The following is a 20,292-nucleotide window of genomic DNA, read 5'->3' on the forward strand; positions in this document are numbered from 1 at the left end:
GAAAGTTGAGAAAAATGAGAAATATATTTTTTTAAAAATGCAACTAATGATACAAAAATTCTTGCAAAGTAAATTATATATTTAGGAAGACAAGATTTCTCTAAAAGGTGACATATACTCCCACCCTTAAAAAATATAAGATATTTTTTTAAGTTAGATGATAAAAAATATAAAATATTTTTAGTTTTTTAATGTATAATAATTAATGAGTTTTTTAAGAATATTTTTAATAACTATTGACTCAACCATCCATTCGTATTAAATAAGAATAAATATAACAATATTACACTAGTTTAAATATAATAAGTTAATTAACTTATTAATAAAATAATCCAATTAAAAATACACACGTGTAACAAAATAGAACATAGAACGGAAATGAGTGGCTTGGTTGGACAGGAATGGAGAGGAGAAGGGGTTCCCATGAGTAAGATTTTCTTAAAAACAAACTAGAGAAGTGAGGTTAAAAGAGATAAATTAATTTTTATTACTATTTTAATTTACATTTTTTATTAAAATTTCACAACTCCACCTATCCATTTTTTAAATCAATTCATCAGCATTCTTTCTCCCCCCCTCCATTTCTCCCCAGCCAAACACACCTTAAGAAACCCTGCCATTTAAATTAATGTGTGGTTTGGATGCGCCAATCCAATTTTGATTCAAGAAACTCTCGCATCGACTTAATCCAATCATTATGGACAAAAGTCGAGCCTATTTAATTCATCTTATCTTGGTTGGTTTATATTTGATTGGGTGTTTAGTTCTTAATGAGAAAAACAATGTACTAGTTAATTTATTTCAATGATTATCTAATAGTCTTGTTACTGTTAGGGCTAACATGATACGATGCAAACCATGAATCTATACATTTTTTAATATTAAAGTTTGGATTAGCAAATGTTCAACACATGGTTTCTTTTTCCTTTTTTTTTTTAAAGATAGTTGATAAATTATGACTGCTGAAAAGTAAAAAACGAGTTGTTCAAGTTGGGGCCATCATAGTACGATAATATTTAAAGCAGTTGGATGGCCATCCCAATCCTGTCTTTATTTTTTGAAAATTTGAAATTGATATGTTAAAAAGAAAAAAATTAAGTGGGTTGGATTTTAAAGATTTATTAAAGTCTGGGCATACTACCAGACTCGATAAGTATTTATAAAAATATTTACAAATTATTTATTAATAAAATTTTTATATTAGCAATTAAATTTGATTTTATGACCTCATGTGTTATGAGTTAAGCTTTTACCACCTAGAACAATCTTGCATTGGTGAACTGATTTAATTTTGTGGACACTGATGCGCGATTTCCAGCTGATATCTTTCAACATAATGCTGTTCTTTGTTTGATGATCATATAAAATCAAACGTGGATAAGGTTCATGTTTGTCTTGATCATGAGAGCAAGACATCTCCCCATCAGTCCACCCAACAATGACCACACATATATAATTCCTGCAACATTGATGGATTTCTAAGTTTTAAAATTGGCTTCATGAATCAAAATATTACATCTATTTTATGACTACAATTCACAGGTTGACTGAAAATTTCAGAGTACTAGCTTTAAACAAGTGTTAGTCACAATATGAGTTATATTCTAATATTGTACTTGAGAGAAAAAAGGAGATGGGAAGAGAGTAATATCTCCATTTGGAATATTATCATCAGTGATTTTCTTAACGGATAAAGAAAGATATTGATCAGATTACAATTAATGGACAAAGAAAGATATTGATAAGAGATTACAATCTGGATCTAGGTAATAATTATAATCAAAATAGTATTAAGTGAAAAAAATCATTTAACCTTATACTCAACAATAAATAATCATATATTATCATGGTAATTAAGGAATAATCACCCTAGAACTTTACCATGGTAAATAAAATTTAACAGCAATTACAAAAAGCTAACCATAGTAGGAAGGGATGAGACCTAAGTTTAAAAGTCCACTATGATTAATAAAAATTCACTTATTAAATCTAAACATATAAATAACCCCTACCATGGTATAATAGATTTAAAACCAAACATTTTAACTATGTCAAAAACAAAAGAGAAAATTATATTCAAGTTTCACAAAAAAAAATTATTACCGAGAAGTCTCATAAATTTTATAAAATAATCTCAAATCTCAAAATATGTGCATTGACAACTTGATTAAGTGCATTGACAATTAGGCAATGGTCATTTACAACTTGCAAAGAAAAATAAAAAATTATAATAACTAGTTGTAAATGGCCATTGCCCAATTATCAATACCCTTAGTGAAGTTGTTAATATACAGGATTTGAGACTTGGGAGTGTTTTATAAAATTCATAAGACCTCTCGATAATAAAAGTCCTTTTGTGGAACTTGAATGTAATTTTTTCAAATAAAAAGTTGGAAAATTCAATTGTTACTTGAAAATCTTCATTCAAGATGGGATCTCAAGTTTATTATTATGGGAATAACTTCCAAATAAAAAAAGAGTAACCATTAGAGTTCTAAGACATACAGAAAAAAAAGCATGGGACACTAAGTAGGTTTGAAAACATTTGAAAATAGGATTTCAAACATCATTTTTCAAGAAATTGAGTCATCCGGTGTTAAACAATCCATGACCTAAAATTAACCGTAATTACACATATTTATAATAAACTTTGGACCTTCTAAAGAAACATTTAATTGATACATATATGTATAATATCACACATTGAAATTATAACTAAAACCTAGAGTCAAAAAAAAGGGTTTGGCCTATCGAGCCTACTTGTTTAAGCTCATATAGTAAGAAGGCTAGGTTTGCAATTAGAATTCTCAAATGGTAAATGATCTCAAATGGGATAGCTCGTTTAGGCCCTAATTTAAACGTGTTGGCCCTAACGAGTCGAGAGCCACCTTGTTTAAGCTCGTGTGATATTTTTTTTCAATCATGTAGCCTATGTTCCCATGGACTTAGACCTCACTTGGCTGGACAAAAACAAAACTTCAAGCTCCATATGTAAGTTAGAACCCATATCTTCAGAGAAAGGAAAGAAAAAAAGCCAACCCTAATAATTCACTTTAGTCTTCAGTCAGCAGTCACATGATTTTTTAATCTTCTCCTTCACCTTTTAGATTTGAACTTAGCTCATCAAGACACCGATTATCTAGCCCCAAATCTAATCTCTAGATCCATCCTTAATGACAGCTAATGTTGCGTCAATCAATCCTTGTTGATGCTCAATCTAATGGCTGAGGCTTACTCCTGATCTTCACTTTGCTCGTTGTGAGTCTATGACGCCGGTGCTATTTGAAGCTATCAAGTCTCCGAGTTCATGAAGCCTTCTCCTTCAACCGATTGAAGCTCCTTCACTTTGCTGGCACTATTTGAAGCTATCAAGTCTATGAGGTGCTTGTATATATCATATATTAGTTTCCTTCGATTGAATTTGCGAGGTGCTCATAATGATAATGCTACTAATGTTTCAGTATTTATGTGTATTGATTTAAAGATTTCCATCTCTAGTTCTTAGTGGTAGATAGATTCAGCTCATCTTAGTTTCATTACTTGCTATCATTTGATTTGGATTGTGTTTCTAACATCTTTAGATGTTGTTTAATTGATTTGCTACTTGTAATTTGTTGTCTGTGTGAGTTGACATCCAAGTAAGATTTATGTTGCAGTAAAATGAATGAATGATTTTTAATTTGAAAAGAAAAAAGTAAAAGGACCTGAGACCTGCAAGGCCAACTATAAGCATTCCTAAGCCTGTTATGCTTAAGGTCAAACTTTAGATATGAGATAGTCCAAGGATACTTGGGCTTAAGTGTGCTAACCTTTTTAGGCCCAAGCTCGACAAGAGCCAACCCATTTTGTCAGCTTTACTAAAACTTAAGGAACCCCATTTTGAGTCTTTTTTACTGATTCCCATATTACATTGCAGAGTTTTGATTTCTTATAATTCCAAATTAGCAATGATCTTCTCTAGCCAAACGAATGAAAAAAAAATCTTCCACAAACATGACAACCCATGATCCAATGAAAGAATGAGAACAAACCGCCAAAATGCAATAGTAGTAAATAGCAAAGACTGCAAGGTAAAGCAGTAGACATAGATTAGTCAAATAGAGTACTCTATTAGATTGATGCATAATGTAAAAGGCAATCAAAAATGCCCATTGATTTCCATTGGAAAATCAAGACAAACCTCCCAACCCTTTAATCTTTCAGAAGAATGACAAGAATTGAAAAAGAAACTGAAAAACACCAAAAGAAAAAAGACTAAGACTATTGGGTAAGTATTTAACAACAGAAAAATTTAAAAATTTATTTGGAGGAGTATTTTCATTTAATTATTTTCAAAATTGTTTTCATCTTTTGCACTTGAAAACAAAAAATAAAAATAACTTCAAATTGTTTTCTTTTTAATTTTCTTATTTTTTAAAATACATTATATTTGATTATTAAAATCTACAGTTACTTTAACCAATTTCTATTATTAATCATCACAATTAATTGTTTATAACGATCATTATCAATTTAGTTTAAAATTTGAATACTATTTTTAATTGACATAACCAAACAATTTTCATTTGATTTATTTTTAAAATAATTTTGAAAACTGTATTTTAAAACATTTTTTTTTTAAAAAAAGAGAGAACAGAAACTGAATAAGCTCATTATTATTTGCTCTCTACGTTTGGAATTTAAGTCTGGCCAAGGAATTGAAGGCATTGGGGTTCGATATTAAGGCGGTCTCCGTACTCAGACTGGAGTGGGTCATCGGAGACCTGGAGAACGCCGTTCCGATCAAACAGGATGAGTTTTCGAATTCCAAAGAGCAGTGAGGAAAGGAACATCAGCACGGGACAGTGTGTTTGTCTCTCTTCAATCTTTGGATAAAGATTTGCATGTAGGAAGACAGAGTGGAGAGAAGCCGAACAGGGTAGTCAAGACTGAGGCCATGAACGTTCTGCTGAAAAAGCCGGGGAAGCCAGAATGAAAGGATGAAATAAATTGGGTCCTATTTATAATTTGATACAGAAATTCCTCCCAGTCACCCACGTTTAACTGGGTCACAAGAAGAACCCAATCAACTACACTCAAACCTGCTCTATTTCATCTCAACCTTTGGATCCCAGTACTAGACACACCCCCACGGACCCAGGCTTAATGTGTCATCAGCTAAATAAACATCTTTTCACTTAAGATCTACAATCATCAGATAAACTTTACAATATAAGTGGATTAATGTTTGTTTACCTGACACAAAGCATCGATTTGTATGCCTTTTGCTATGATGTAAAAATCTTATTGGCAGATAATTAGTTTATAAGTATCTCTGTAAAACTGTAAGTATTTTTTGGATTTCAAGACTTGTCTTAATCCTAATGATTGGTCAAAATCCAGCTCATTTAAATTTATTTTTGGTTAGAAAGAAAATTAATCTCTTTTATTAAACTACAGTGTATTTTTTTACATAAAAAAGTACGACCAGTTTAGCATTGCATGAGAGGCATCCATATTTTTTGCATATAATATTTTACATTATGTTCCTAGAATCATTTACAAAAACACAAGTTCATAGAATAAATATGAATTAGAATCCATAGAGTATTTTAACCCAAAAAAACTATATAGATAATGTCGGGTAAAATTTTTATATGAGATCCAGTGAGTGGATTTTGGCCAAAAAGAAAAAAAAAAGGAATGGAAATATCAGCTATTGATGAATAAAGTGACGAGAATGTTTTTTTATCGTCAAGCTATGAAGGTCGAGTGTCGATACATTCATGTGGGCGCCCAAGATCGTGATAATCTACTATGAGCTAGATACTCTTGCTCGTAAAGGCTTGTTGGGCCAGTTGACTATGTTGGGCTGGGCCTTTTTAGCAATCAGCACACTAACAGTGTATCATCGATGATGCTGGGCTCTGAGGCCCCCCCTTTTTTATTACCAGACTCTCAAGCTTCATTTTGTCACTAAATTATTGGACTTGAATATAATTCTTTTTTATTTAAAAAACTTAATTATTTAATTTTTATAGTTTTGATTCAATTGTAATTTATTATCTAAATTTTAACTCATTTAATTTTTATAATTTTAACTTGATTGTAACTGAATTCTTAAATTTTACGTTTTACAATTTAATTCCTATATTTTTAATTATTTAAGTAGTAGTTCCAATATTTTAAAAAATAAAATTATAAAGATTACAAATATTTTAAATTTTTAATATTTATAAATATTAAAATGATTTAGTAATTTAAATATTAGCAATAAATTTTAACATATTTTTAATTTTTATAATTTTATTTTTTAAAATATGAGAACTAATATTTAAATAATAAAATATGCAGTGTTTGAATTGTTGGGGATGATCTTGTTTTTTGGGGAATATTGCGGGGGGTCGAAGTTGAGACTTTAGGCAGATTATAAACTAAGAAAAGGAAAGAAATAGAAACAAAATAGAAACAAATGGGTGGGGCTAGATATTCTTTTGAGGGACCAAATGCTTAGGCCACAAATGTCACTTGGGTGTGGTATATGCCTTTTAGCATTTGGGATCTTCTTCTGATGATTTGACCCAAGACGCGTTCATGCTTTCTTCCATCCAAATATATAATTGATAATTCTTTTTCTCTGACTCGTGGACTATTAAATTATGTTTATACAATGTTATCATAAAAATTCAAAATTATAGCAAAAAATAGTCTTTTATTAATAATAAGCATTAACAAAGACTACTACAAAATATGAAATAGTTATTTCTAATTTTGAAATGAGATGTAGATCCGTATATCCTGTACAAGATTCGGGGAAAAAATGAGATATATGTTTGGAATTTATGGATAAGAGCATGGTTTGTCATAAATTTAACCTGATTCATATGAAATTAGAAATGGAGGTGGTAGATCATAGATGTTAAAAACATGAGAAATTTAATCACTTGATTCCTATAATTTTGAGGTCATTATAATTTAGTCTAAAAAATTTGACTCATTATAATATAATTCTTATAATTTTAACTTACTTGCAATTAAGTTTTTGAATTTTGATTCGATGTAAATTGATTCTGTAGTTTTGATCATTTAAAACATTAATCTCTTTATTTTAAAAAATAAAATTATAAGATTGAAGTTATTTTTACAACTTGAGGACTAATGTTTTAAATTTACTAAAACTAGATGAATTTAATTGTAATTAAGTTAAAATTATAAAAATTGAATTACAATAAGTTAAAGTTTACTAACTAAATTATATTTGAGTCAAAAATAAATTATACTCCTTGTAGACTACAAAATTGTGTCAATTAACAAATTCAAGGTTTTGAAAAAAGTTAGTTGAAACTTTATTCTTTTAAAAATATCTATATTTTTTTATTTATATCTTTGAATTTTTCTAAAGGCACATGCAAAATCTTTAAGTATGGAGTATTTAAAAGTAATAAATTAAAAAAGATATAAATGGGAACAAGTATGAAATTTATTCAATATCATATATATATATTTGGTAAAATTCAATACCAATACCATATATTTTGAGTCAAGATATGTTTCTAGAAAAATGATTGTAGTCCGAGTCGGGTAGTTTATAAGAACTAAATGATTACTTAAAAAAAAAAAAAAATGGTGTGTTGGGCAAGAGATAGAATAGAAAGTAGAAATAGACACAGATAGGTAAGAACAAGTTGGGGTGGGACCAAGGAGCTTTAAAATGAGGAGTGGAGACCCATTTAGAATAAAGGAAGCTCTTTCCGAATATTCCTTCTCTCTTTTTCTATTTTGTATCTGCCCCTCTTCCCACCTTTCCTTTATTTAATTTATTTTTGGAAAAAAAATATTTTCATATTAATTGTTAAATAATGTCCCGTGACAAATGCTCTTGTTCGTTAGTTAGTTCTCATTACCTTCCCCTCTCTTCTGTTGTGCCCCTCTCCACTATATCTGCAATTCAGCAGTATCAAATTCAATAACACTTCACTTTTCTCTGTTTTTTATTTATAGAAAAGGCTATTGGATCATATTTGATTAAAACCAACGGAGTATCAAATACGCTCTTCACGGTTTGTAAAACACTTATTTAATTGCATATTAATACTGAGGAAGGAGTATCTAGATTGTGCCCAAGCATATCCGAGCACAGACTGATACAAATATGTTTCATGGAATAGGTTTTTAAGTCACCATGTTAGGTTGATGGCCAACTTAATTTGACCCATTAAACTGACGTCACCATCAATTTTGGCACTGTGGTCAACACAAGTGAATAATTATTTGAGTCGATTGGGGAATATAACTACTCATACTAGCTCTTGTTCCGCAAGCACACGTAGCTCGTATTCATAAATATGATATTCTAAGTTCAATTTGAAATGTACTACGTACTGTAGTTTGGGAAATAATTTAAAATGGCTGGTTATATGAAAATCATGTTGACGTGGAAGGAAGATATGTTTAATTTGGGTAGATATTAGATATGATCATTCACGCCAAAACTCAACAGTGGAATGGATATTCCAAATGCCTTGGAATTATACCATGCGTCTTCTGCGAGCAAAGCAAAGGCGCCCTTTAATTTGCCTTCTACTCTCTCTCTCTCTCTCTCTCTCTCTCTCTCTATACTTAGCACTCACACACACAAACTAAAATGGTAATTAATTAAAAAATTCGTGCCCCGAATATCTCCACTTGGGACCAGCTAACAAAGTTATACGAAAGCTTGTTATATGTTAGCGTGTATATGTGACCAAGAAATAATTTTGATAATGTGTTCATAAATGGGATTTATATGTGCTATCTCTTTTTTTTTTTTTCGGCATGTGTTTAGGAATATAATCACTCTTATAATGTATAATGTTTTCTTTTGTATGATGATCCTAGATAAAACTTTTCATTCATAACTACTGAAATATAATAATGAAATGACAAAAAAACAAAAGAATTCTTACAACGTTGTATGTCCCAAATCCTTCCATCTTATTGGTTTCTTACATGATATTATAGAGATTGTTGATTTAATTACACGTTTGCCAGAAACATCAGCATAAGTCACACCAAATTATGTCTCTGAATTTTGCATGCCTTGTATTTTAGTTCAATGATTTGTAGGAATGTAGAGAAATGATCAAAATACATCGTCATGGAACACTCCTTTAACTTACTATTTCACCTTTTAAGGTAACATGAAATGTTGCGGCTTGCAAGTCATATGATATCCTCACCAATAAATATAAAATTTCATTTTTTTAAATCAACAATAGATATAAAAATCATCCGTCTCTCTTTAAAGTAAAAGAAATAAAGAGAAATCGAATATGCGTTATCCTAACCCCCTATATTTGTTGCATCGATAAATATTATTTAAATAAAAGTATATTTATTGATTTAACAAACCTTTCACTTTATCTGTTCATGTGATCTAACTTGTCTAATTCTAATGAGAATAAATTCATCATGAATCTAAATAAACAATTTTATTAAAAAAATAATTTATTTTTAAAATTTTAGACTCAATCATTCATAAAAAAAATCAATCTTCAAAATTTGAGATCAAATGTGAGTCAATTTGGCTACATGATAGTAGTTGAGATGAGAGGTAGGAGGGCAGGGGAATAAAACCCCAAATATACCCTTTTTTGGATATTCCAACTAGTGCCCTCCGAATATTCCCTTCCCTTACCGTTATATCACCTTCCTCCCTCACGCCTTACCCTCTCTCTCTTTCCTCTCTCACAACTTCACATATTCTCCTCAACTTACGCCTTCTTCGATTCGCTTCGTTTCTTCGCTGAAGTTGTTTGTGCCTTTCTTCTCACTGCGAAGCATGAAATTCGGTAAGAGTCTCAGCAACCAGATCGAGAAAACCCTGCCTGAGTGGCGGGACAAGTTCCTCTCCTACAAGGAGCTCAAGAAGAAGTTGAAGCAGTTAGAGCCTGCTGCTAAAGTTGGCCACGATGGTGGCTCCGACAGGGCCGCCAAACGGCCGCGACTCGACGCCGCCGACTCCAAGGAGGGCGGAGACAAGGATGGCATGTCCAAGGAGGAGTGCGACTTCAGGAACTTGTTGGAGAACGAACTCGAGAAATTCAATAACTTCTTCGTTGAGAAGGAGGAAGAGTACATTATCAAATTGAAGGTGAGAAAATCATTCTATTCCCGGCTTCCGAACTTGGACTTTCCCATTTTAAGCTCAAATCACTACTCAGTATGTTTTAGATCCTTTTTATTTTTTATTTTTTTTCCTTTCGTTTTTGATCCCCGGCTAGAAATGCTTTGGAATATATACTTAGAAAAAGCGGAGACGCAACCTAGCACAGCTTTTTTTTTTTTTTTAAATTCTTCGGTTTGGGAGAATGATTGACAGACCACTACACTCGGACCTGTTCCCCAAAAATAATCTGTGTAGTGCTCTACTCACTGTCCAAAAGAAAAATCTGCACAGTGCTATACGTCACCGTTTCTTCTGCATTGTTGATGTTGAAACTTGAAACGCAACATGCTTGTGCTACTGGCTTTCAAATTTCCAAAATATTATCACTGCTTGCTTTATATCCTGTATTCTAATCTAAAGGTGGTCTTGAGCATATTATTTAGTGACGAGTAAAATAGGTCTATATCGAGAATTAATTTCCTCACTTATGTTTATTATGATTAAAATTCAGGAGTTGCAAGACAGAGTGGCGAAAGTTAAGGATTCTAATGAAGAGTTACTGAAAATTCGGAAAGAAATCGTCGATTTCCATGGAGAGATGGTCTTGCTGGAAAACTACAGTGCCCTTAACTATACAGGTACTATTTCTATTTATTACTTTCAAGAAAGAAAAAGAAAAATCTAGCGTTAGGACAAATCATCCACAGTTAATCTGTTGTGCGTGTGCGCTAGAGGGTAATCATATGCTTGTCTTTCTTGAAATTGATATAAATAATATCAGAATTTGTAGCTGTTGCGTGCTAAAATAAGGACCAATAGCTCAAAACTTCAAATAAATTCTAGTATGATGGAATAAATGGGAGAGGAATTTGAGTCAACTTGGAGTACAGTTCTTTTGCAGTGAAGTTTGTCAATATTTTTTTTTTTTTGGACCAGCATGAAGTTTGTCAATTAACCTTGCTAGTAGCGCTATTATATTATGGCTTCTAATTCTATATCTACTTTTGTTGCTTCCTGAAAAATTCTTTGTCGTCAATGTTTTTATTGAAGACGACCTGGAGAACTTCCTGTTAACAAGGTATAGAGCCATGATCATTGATGACCTTTGAACAGAGGTCTGGCTCTTTTAAATTTAAAGAGATTCTATTTTGAAACTGCTTTAAAAGCGGATGAAATCGGATCTTAGTTTCTGATAGACTCGGTATAATTATAGCAGATGATTATCTTTTGATCTCTGCTGAAGCAAAGGAGAATCTTGTTCGTTTTACCCAGCACATGGATCCAATCAGGATCTTGTAAAAAGAGCAAGAGATCTTTCTCCGTCAGTCCTTTTGCCCCTCATTCTTTCTCAATCACAATCATCGTTTTCAATAAAATTTCAAATCCCTAATTGGCGGATTATTCATACGTAGCTACCCTCCAACACTCAATTGCTTTTTCACCCTTACTTTATTAGTGCTATAAACTTTATTTAGATAAGTGATTCACATATGATAGCCTTTATGGCCAGCTTAGGGTCAGTGTTTTTGAGCATCAATCGAAGATTTATGTAACTTAAAAATTCATTCATTAACACCTTCAGATATAAATCGATATTCTTTTTCTACAGGACTAGTGAAAATACTAAAGAAGTATGATAAGAGAACCGGGGCTCTCATTCGATTGCCATTCATCCAGAAGGTATTGCAACAGCCATTTTTTACCACTGACCTGCTCTACAAGCTTGTAAAGGAATGTGAGTCAATGCTGGATCGCCTCTTTCCGGCAAATGAACCTGCAGCCTACGATGAGGGAACTTCACAAACAGAAGGGTGTGATCCTTCAAGTTCAGCTATGACCAAGAGTAAAGGTCTACTGATACCGAAGGAACTATCGGCGATTGAGTACATGGAGAGCCTCTATATGAAGAGTACCATATCAGCATTGCATGTTTTGCAGGAGATTAGAAGTGGAAGCTCTACAGTTAGCATGTTTTCCCTGCCACCACTGCAAATGAGTGGGTTGGAAGAAAAATGGAAGAAAATACCTTTTCTGGAACAAACAGCCAAGTGACCTGCTTGGTTACTTTCATACTTTGAGAAGCAGAGCAGTGGGATGGGTTTCGTCCCTCTTCTTTTTCCTTGAAAATGATGCCTCTGTTATGCGCGTGCCTTAGATACTAACACAGACGTAAGATGCTAAATGTAAAGAAGGAATTGGTTGGATCAATAGAATCATATAGGTTCCTGATAATAAAACCTCTTCACTTTATAGGATTAGTCATGTTTCGACATTTTGCTAACGCTTATATATTTAAGTATCAGTATGTAATGTAACTACATGCTCTGTATCTGCTTCCTGCTTGAATGTTAGTTATAGACGTTTAAAGATTTTCTTTTTAGATGCATTTTCGTGCAATTTAATGCATTTGACAAATTTTAATTTTATGATGGAGAATTCTCGACCTAGATGAATCTGTAAATATATGTGGTGGTAATTGTGAGGCAGGCTACCCTTCATTTGGATTAGCGTACTTTAAAGTGTTGGATATTCGTAGATATTTTTATATAACCTTGCTAGCACAATTCTGTTGTTTGGAAAAATGTTGGGAGTCTGAAAAGCGAAAACCATACTTCTGAAGTCCAAACCACGTTTTGTTAAAAGTGATCGCCAAACAGCATAATTTTCGCAACCATGCTCAAGAAATTCAGAACTAAATGCGAACTGAAGATTAAGTAATTTTTAAATGTTCTTCTTGTTTTTTTTTTTTTTTAAATCCTCTAATGATTGCTCATGACCTGCATAGGACGGACCGGCAGACTTCATTTCTAAGACCCTGCTTGTTTCCAAATTCGCTAGTTCTCAACCTCGTTTTATTGCACTCATGCCCCCCAAAAAAAAAGAAGAAGAAGAAGAAGGAGAAAAAGCCTCGTTGTTGCACTCACATCACGATCACATCAAGTAACTCCATTAAGTTTATTATTCAACCTAAAACTGATGAAGCAGTCACGACTTCATGTAAAAACTTCACGCGTAGGATTGGGAAATGAAGGCCATTGACTCTGTTATTGACATGGCAGCTCGTGAAGCTGTCCCCTGGCATAATCCTGCCTCACATGATCATGATAACACTTGAAACATGGCAGAATCATGGTCCATGTCGGTCTGTGTCTGCCTCATAAAAGCTCATATCTTTTATATAGAGATTCAGATTCTCCAAAAAGAGTCATGCTTGTTTCTGAACATTCAACTTGACCCTCGCAGTGGCTAGCCGGAACCATACAGGGGGGCAACACATGGGCATTACGGAATGAAATGTAAAACGAGAAAAGAGATATATGATTGATGTTCTTGATCTGATGTAAAAATCAAGGAGGGATACGTGCACTGGGATTCAACTGGTAAGGGTGGCGTGAACGGAAACTGAAAAAAAAAAAAAGAAAAGGACAAAAAGGTCGTCGTCGCCTGAGAGATTCGAACTCTCGCGGGGAAACCCCATGTACTTAGCAGGCACACGCCTTAACCACTCGGCCAAAGCGACTTTGTTGGTAGGATGTCTGAAAAATATTTTATTTTATTTATTTCTTTCTTTTTGATTCGCTTAACTTATATATATATGGCCGGTTGATTGATCCTGAAATTTTCTCTAAAAATTAATTCCGTTAAAGTTTACATTATCTCTCATGTTATACCAAAAAAAAAATTTATAAAAATTTAAAAATAGGCTTTAGTAATATTATATATTTCCACTGTTGAAAAATTCAAATGAGATATTTAAATTACTAGGAAAAATTCGAAGTGTAATTTGTTTATAATTAAATATATTTTATTGTTTACCTACAATTATTTTTCTTTTAAATAATAATTTAAGGAAATTTCAATATTCTCTTATAAGAATTGCATCAGATGTTAAGTTGTTTTTTTCCCCCTTGTCCAGCATTGAACAATTATTAGCTGTGATAATGTCAGTAAAATGCATGAGTTTACTGTAAACAACTAAACATAACTAGAACTTTATTAGAGTTTGAGATAAGTTTACATATATTCATATACTTACTATTGATAATGATTTGTGATGAGATTTGTTTTCATGAGATGTGTGAAACAGCCCATGCACATGATCTCTAACGACTTATGATCTTGGAGAACGATGTCGTTTAACCGGGACGTCCTGCTTGGCACAGTGTCGACCAGAGAAATCGGCATAACTTTTTTTTTTTTTTAATTCCTTGTTAGGCATCTCCAACCTTTCGCTGCTTCGAGAAACATCTTCCCAATTCCTTCCGTAAATAATATCAACAGAAGTCAGAAAACGAACAAGAATCTTATATATGAGGAAGAGCACGAGCTCTTATTCTTCTCTAATCATATCAAATAAGTCTGTTGTGGTTGCTGACTTGCTGCTTGTTTTTGGTGAACCATTTGAACACGATACCCTCACTCCCTTACTCTGTAATGGAGATTCTTTTCATCCGCTAGACCAGGAGATTGATAACGTCTTTTTATAAACACACACACACACACACACACTTACTTGACCGAAAGTTTACAACATCAACGCGATTATTGTGGTGGAGTTTCTATTGCGTCTTCAAGACTACTTTAATTTAATTGACTTGGTTTATTCTCATCGCCTCTGTAGTCTCAGACTGAATTCAAGTGAGCACAGTCCCATGGCTTCTCTTGCCCCAGCTTCTCAATTTAAATCCCGCTTTAGCGAACTCCGTATCAGACAATCTCGTCAGTATTCTTCCATTGTACCCAGTTTCATCGGCAATCCAAAATTTGGCCCCTTTTTCTTGCCCAGAAGGTTATCCTTGCAAATTCGGGCTCCAGGTGGGACTTCGAAGATGCCCATGAGGCCTATCGTTTCTGCAACAACGGCTGAGAAACCCAAAAAACGTTATCCGGGTGAGTCGAAGGGTTTCGTGGAGGAGATGAGGTTTGTGGCCATGAAGTTGCATACCCGAGAGCAGGCGAAGGAGGGTGAGAAAGAAGTCAAGGAACCGGAGGAACGACCAGTGACCAAATGGGAACCCACAATTGATGGGTATTTGAGGTTTCTCGTCGATAGCAAATTGGTTTATGATACAGTGGAGAAGATAATTGAAGATGCTGCTTATCCTTATTGTGAGTTACTGCTTTGAGTTAATTTTCATTGCCTTTGGATTGTTTATGATACTATGTGCTATTATGATTCGTACTCTATTGAGTTGACCTTTAGTTGTGTGATGAAAGATGGTTCAATAGTATTGGCTGAAACTGTGTGTTGATCATGGTTTAGGTTGACATAGTTGTCCATCTGGTTGCTATCACTCATCTTCATCTTGACCGCTTACTAATGTGGGACGAATGTAATTAATTTCCTGTTGTTTCCTTGTCTGACGTTTGTTCTTATGTTGTGGGTTTTGCAATATTTGTGGGGTTTCGACGAGGCAATGGTTGAAGAAATCAGATTTCTAAAAGGGTTCTATTTACTGTTTTTACTGATTTTGAATCATGTGGAAATATGTAGTGTCGTTATGGAGAAGTTGAACCCAGAAATCCAAGTTCCAAAATCTACTGAACAGAAATATCAACCACTCTGAGTGGTTAATGTGGTTGTCTATATTGGATTATTCATTGGTTGAGAAACATTGCTTCTCAGATTTCCTCTTCTCAGAAATTCTGAATCCTTACAAGGCTTTTACCAGCGTTAAATGTTTATCTTTGTTAAATGATAGAATACAATGGTGTCATGCAGTCCATATAGCCGACCCCACCTAGTGGGATAAGGGTGATTGTTGTTGTAAATGTTGATTTTTGTGTTTTTGATGATTTCTAAATCCTGTAAAAACTGTAATTGAAGTCTGATGCATAGTCTGAACCCTATTCCAAAATACACTGGTGGTATTCTGTGAGCCTCATAAATGCCTGCCTTACCTCCTGTGAGCCTGGAAAATCATCATGAATTAGACAACCTTCAGTAGTTTGTCTGGAGTAATTTTCCTTCTTTTACCCACCTCACCAAAAAATTATTTTTTATAGCTGTCGTTTTCTTCTGGGATAAACTCCATCATCATTGATAGTGTAAAAAATTCGTGCCTGGTTGCCTCCTAGAGGAAGCATTTCTGCCTGTCATATATCTCCAAAATTAGCTTATACATACAAAGCTGCATCAAAGCCTGGTTTGTTTATCTTTATATAGAAATGGTTAAAAGTTGGTATTCCAGAGACAAGTGGTTCCACACTCAGTTAGTAATTGCTTTTGTTTTAGGCTGCTGAGAGTTATGTGATGCTTAGTCTTGGTACTGAGATATGGTGGGTGTGTAATTACATTTGTAAGCAAATGTAGAAGCAGTAGGAATTTTCACATGCATATTTGATCTTCTTGATGTCAAGGACTTGTTTGTTTTCATGCAAAGTTCAGCCTTCTGAGGTTTGTTGCTGTGCCGTGGTTGATCTCTGTTCTTTAGCATGCAAATTACTTATGAATTCCTGTTCCTTGTTGCATGTCTATTTTCCTTTATATTGGCTGTTAGTTTGTTGAATTTCCCTGTTCCTTCTGTAGATGCTGAATTCAGAAATACAGGATTGGAAAGGTCTGCAAGTTTAGCAAAAGATTTGCAGTGGTTCCGTGAACAAGGCCATACCATTCCCGACCCATCTTCCCCTGGTCTAACCTATGCAAATTATCTTAAGGAGTTATCAGAGAAGGATCCCCAGGCTTTCATTTGTCACTTCTACAATATCTTCTTTGCCCACACAGCTGGTGGTCGAATGATTGGGAGGAAGGTAATCAATCACATTCATGTAAAACCTCTTCAATTTATGTCAATAATTCATATCCTGTATGAAATCAATTCACCAGCACATCAGATTTGAAGTGTCAATCATGCTAATTTTTGTAGTATGAATCATATGGTGCGTTGGTGTTGGGGAAAGTATCATTATCATCATTATCTTTACACATGGTCCTTCCCTGTAGAATAACGTCATCTCTTATTTCTGCATTGTTACTATTGTTGGCCATGGGTGATATAAAATTTTAAGATAACCGTAGGAATTAAGGTTTTCAAAGTACTTGGAATGTCCCCGTTTTCTTCGATTTAAACGGAATAGATCTTCTGACACATTTCTATTTTGTCCGATGTCAACATAGCTGATGCACTGTCACTATAATTCTTCATTGGAAGATAACTTCTGTTCAAAGTTTTTAATAACAAGAATTTCCAAAATCTAGAGTTATACAGCAACAACAAGCCTTATTCTTCTAGGTAGAGAGTGACATGAATTGCATGATGTCATTATATTTTATCATTAACCAAATTTTTAGGAATATTGTTGACTAGGAGGTTTTGTTTAACCACTTCTGTAAGTGTACTTCTTGGTCTTTCTCTACATTTCTTTACAGGATTTAAGATTATTCGTTCCAATCTCCTCATCGGTGCCTCTCATGGCCTTCTCTGGATATGACCAAATCATCTCAAATGATTCTCTACCATTTTCTCTTCAATAGATGCCATGCTCACCTTTTCTCATATATGGATTTTATCTTTTTGTGTATGTCCGTATATCTATCTTAACATTCTCATATACGCTACTCCAACTTTATGTTATTGCTATCCTTTCAAAGCCCAACATTTACTATCATATAACATAGTTGATTTGATAGTAGTTCGATAAAACTTCTCTTTAAACCTATTAAATAACTTTTAATTACAAATAACTTCTTTAGCTTTTTTCTAATTAAACTACTCAGCTTCCATCCTATGTGCTACATTCCTATCAATTTCTTCATTATGTTGTATAACAGCTCATAGTTATCTAAACTTTTCTATTTAAGGTATAATCTGATCTCCTAACATTACTTTCAAATTACTGCTGGCTGACTTCTTATTAAAATTATAATGCAAATATCTCGTCTTACTCCTGCTCTAACGGAAACTTTTTGACTTCAAGGTTCTTCCATAACTCAAGTTTGTAGTTAATTAAAATTTCTAGAGTTATAGAGAGAGGGAAATATTTAAGTAGCAATTTACACGGACGTGGTTGCCCAATGCCCACCACTATGTGTGGGCACGTTGTGGTTCCAGCAAGGAGTAGTTCTCACAAATTAGAAAGGAGGCTTTATTCAGTTGCAGATATTTTATAATCATTTTCTCCATTAGAGGTAAAACCTGAAGGTAATTTTACTTGATACATTTTATGCTGACCATCATCTTAAATCTCAAATCTGTCTCTATAGGTAGCTGAAAAGATACTCAACTGCAAGGAGTTGGAGTTCTATAAATGGGATGGTGATCTCTCGCAGTTATTGCAGTATGTGAGAGACAAGTTGAATAAAGTTGCTGAAGTAAGTTTCTTGTGCCCTTTCCTTTGACCCTGGACTCTTTACCTGGGGGAAGAAAATTAAAATAAATAAGATTTTTTACATCAAGTTGAGATTCATTTTCATGAAGCTTGCTCATGTGAAAAAATCTAGCCAAAGAATAAAAGTATGAAATCTTTTTACATAGTTCATAGTTGGTGATAATGCAGTTATAGATTTTATGATGAAAAATGAGATTCTAGAGGGAATTCTGAGAATGGATGTTGGTTGGTGTTTTATTTTTCAGGGATGGAGTCGGGAGGAGAAGAATCATTGTCTGGAAGAAACAGAAAAATCATTCAAGTTGTCGGGGGAGATTCTGCGTCTAATATTATCATGATGTAATTCGTCACTGGACTACGCACTTGATCTGATCATGTGTACCAATGGCGCAAGCCAACAACAACAGTGTGCATTGTATGACTATTCCGTGTTCAATTCCATGTCATAACTCGGAATATTAACCGAAGATTTGCACTTCGCTTATTGTATGCTAGTATCGTGACTACACTACAGGTTCACTAACTGGTCGGAACCTCTCGCTGGTTTTTGGATTGGCTGCGAGGAAGTGTTTTCACGCAATCGACGTAAAACTATTGAAATACAAGAACGCCGATCGGCGCCTGTAGCTCAGTGGATAGAGCGTCCGTTTCCTAAGCAGAAAGTCGTAGGTTCGACCCCAACCTGGCGCGATTTTTGCCGTTTTTTGCCTTTTTGATAATGGGCCGCTGCTTAGCAAGACGGTCTGCGCTTCTCTCAGCACTCGGCTCACCCTTCCAAATATGAGCTGTCGTCACGGTTCTGTTTTGGTACGGTGGAATGGGAATGGGAATAGTCGAATAGGAATGGAAATAGGCATGATATTGAAATTAAAAAGTATGTTTGGCGTGGCAGTGAAAAGGTGATATTATTTTTATTGTATTAATATAATTATAATATTAAAATATTAAAATATCCCTATACAAGTCCTCTCTTTATTTTTATTTGTTAGAAATATTATTATTTTTGAATTTTTTTATAAGTAAAGTTACATATCTTGATAAGCATTTTGATAGGGGACACAGAAGTAGAATCGTGCTAATTTAAGAACAGAATCCTAAAACACAATAAAAATAAAAAGAAAAAGATAAAATTTATGATAAGAATAAAGAAAGAAATGTAATAAATAATGGGATAATGATTAAGGATAAGATTTTTTAAAGCACCTGCCTCTAAAAATTTCAACCTTTGAAGAAATCACAAGATTTGATTACGTTTGTTTTTCACATGAGATGCCATCATAAAGTACTAAAGTTCACAAGGATTATAAACTCTAAAATAAATAATTTCATTCAACTTCTTTTTCATTTACAAGAGAAAGCATGCTTAATATATATAGGCTCATAGAGAAGACTATTTTTTAAAATTAAAATCCTAATTTTCTAATACTAAAAGGAGAAAGAAAATAATATAAAATAAATATTCAGTCACATAATTTAGGAGATGTAATTCTAAAATTATGGGATTACAAAACTTAAAAATTAAAAATAATATAATTAATCTTAATCTTTGACTAGATTCAAAATAGAAAACTATAACTAGTCTTGCTCTTTAAGAAAAGGGAGTCAAGTCAAAGGACCATTAAAATAAGAAGCAATTAAGGAGACAATCAAGGGATTATAAAAGATTTAAAATCACGACACCATTGACTTCTTCACTTATATTTTGTGCATTCTTACTTGCAAGAGGCTCTATTTATAGTTTTCTTTATATTGGGCTAGGATTTGCACTTCTTGGACTTGACTCTTTGTGGATTTGAATCCTAAGCACATTATACATGCTTAGAGGCTTTCTTTTA

At 33.4% G+C, this 20,292-nt stretch overlaps 2 protein-coding genes and 1 non-coding gene across 3 annotated transcripts; 2 read left to right on the top strand and 1 right to left on the bottom strand.

Annotated features, from left to right (window-relative positions):
* Nucleotides 1-9,681: 9,681 nt before the first annotated feature.
* Nucleotides 9,682-12,506, top strand: LOC129319516 (SPX domain-containing protein 1-like). The gene is made up of 3 exons (XM_054964621.1): nucleotides 9,682-10,111; nucleotides 10,638-10,764; nucleotides 11,736-12,506. Exons 1-3 carry the CDS (start codon nucleotides 9,800-9,802, stop codon nucleotides 12,176-12,178), a joined length of 882 nt encoding a protein of 293 aa, XP_054820596.1. The 5' UTR covers nucleotides 9,682-9,799; the 3' UTR covers nucleotides 12,179-12,506.
* Nucleotides 12,507-13,564: 1,058 nt separating this feature from the next.
* TRNAS-GCU (transfer RNA serine (anticodon GCU)) lies at nucleotides 13,565-13,646 on the bottom strand. Its single transcript has one exon. It is a non-coding gene; the product is annotated as a tRNA-Ser (tRNA).
* Nucleotides 13,647-14,406: 760 nt separating this feature from the next.
* Nucleotides 14,407-18,919, top strand: LOC129320950 (heme oxygenase 1, chloroplastic-like). The gene is made up of 4 exons (XM_054966639.1): nucleotides 14,407-15,235; nucleotides 16,656-16,879; nucleotides 18,333-18,440; nucleotides 18,703-18,919. The coding sequence occupies exons 1-4, from the start codon at nucleotides 14,779-14,781 to the stop codon at nucleotides 18,793-18,795; spliced, it is 882 nt and encodes a 293-aa protein (XP_054822614.1). The 5' UTR covers nucleotides 14,407-14,778; the 3' UTR covers nucleotides 18,796-18,919.
* Nucleotides 18,920-20,292: the final 1,373 nt, after the last annotated feature.

This window comes from Prosopis cineraria, unplaced genomic scaffold (genome assembly GCF_029017545.1).
Source record: "Prosopis cineraria cultivar Desert tree isolate PC_DT_omini unplaced genomic scaffold, ASM2901754v1 PC9, whole genome shotgun sequence".
In the NCBI taxonomy this organism is placed as follows: Eukaryota; Viridiplantae; Streptophyta; class Magnoliopsida; order Fabales; family Fabaceae; genus Prosopis; species Prosopis cineraria.

What these genes read in the sequence shown, in the direction of transcription:
- LOC129319516 (XM_054964621.1), top strand. Translation starts at nt 9,800, where the DNA reads ATGAAATTCGGTAAGAGTCTCAGCAACCAGATCGAGAAAACCCTGCCT. An exon ending in AGTACATTATCAAATTGAAG is followed by an intron (nt 10,112 to 10,637) that starts GTGAGAAAATCA and finishes ATTAAAATTCAG; the next exon opens with GAGTTGCAAGACAGAGTGGC. An exon ending in CAGTGCCCTTAACTATACAG is followed by an intron (nt 10,765 to 11,735) that starts GTACTATTTCTA and finishes CTTTTTCTACAG; the next exon opens with GACTAGTGAAAATACTAAAG.
- LOC129320950 (XM_054966639.1), top strand. Translation starts at nt 14,779, where the DNA reads ATGGCTTCTCTTGCCCCAGCTTCTCAATTTAAATCCCGCTTTAGCGAA. An exon ending in AGATGCTGCTTATCCTTATT is followed by an intron (nt 15,236 to 16,655) that starts GTGAGTTACTGC and finishes TTCCTTCTGTAG; the next exon opens with ATGCTGAATTCAGAAATACA. An exon ending in AGTTGAATAAAGTTGCTGAA is followed by an intron (nt 18,441 to 18,702) that starts GTAAGTTTCTTG and finishes TTTATTTTTCAG; the next exon opens with GGATGGAGTCGGGAGGAGAA.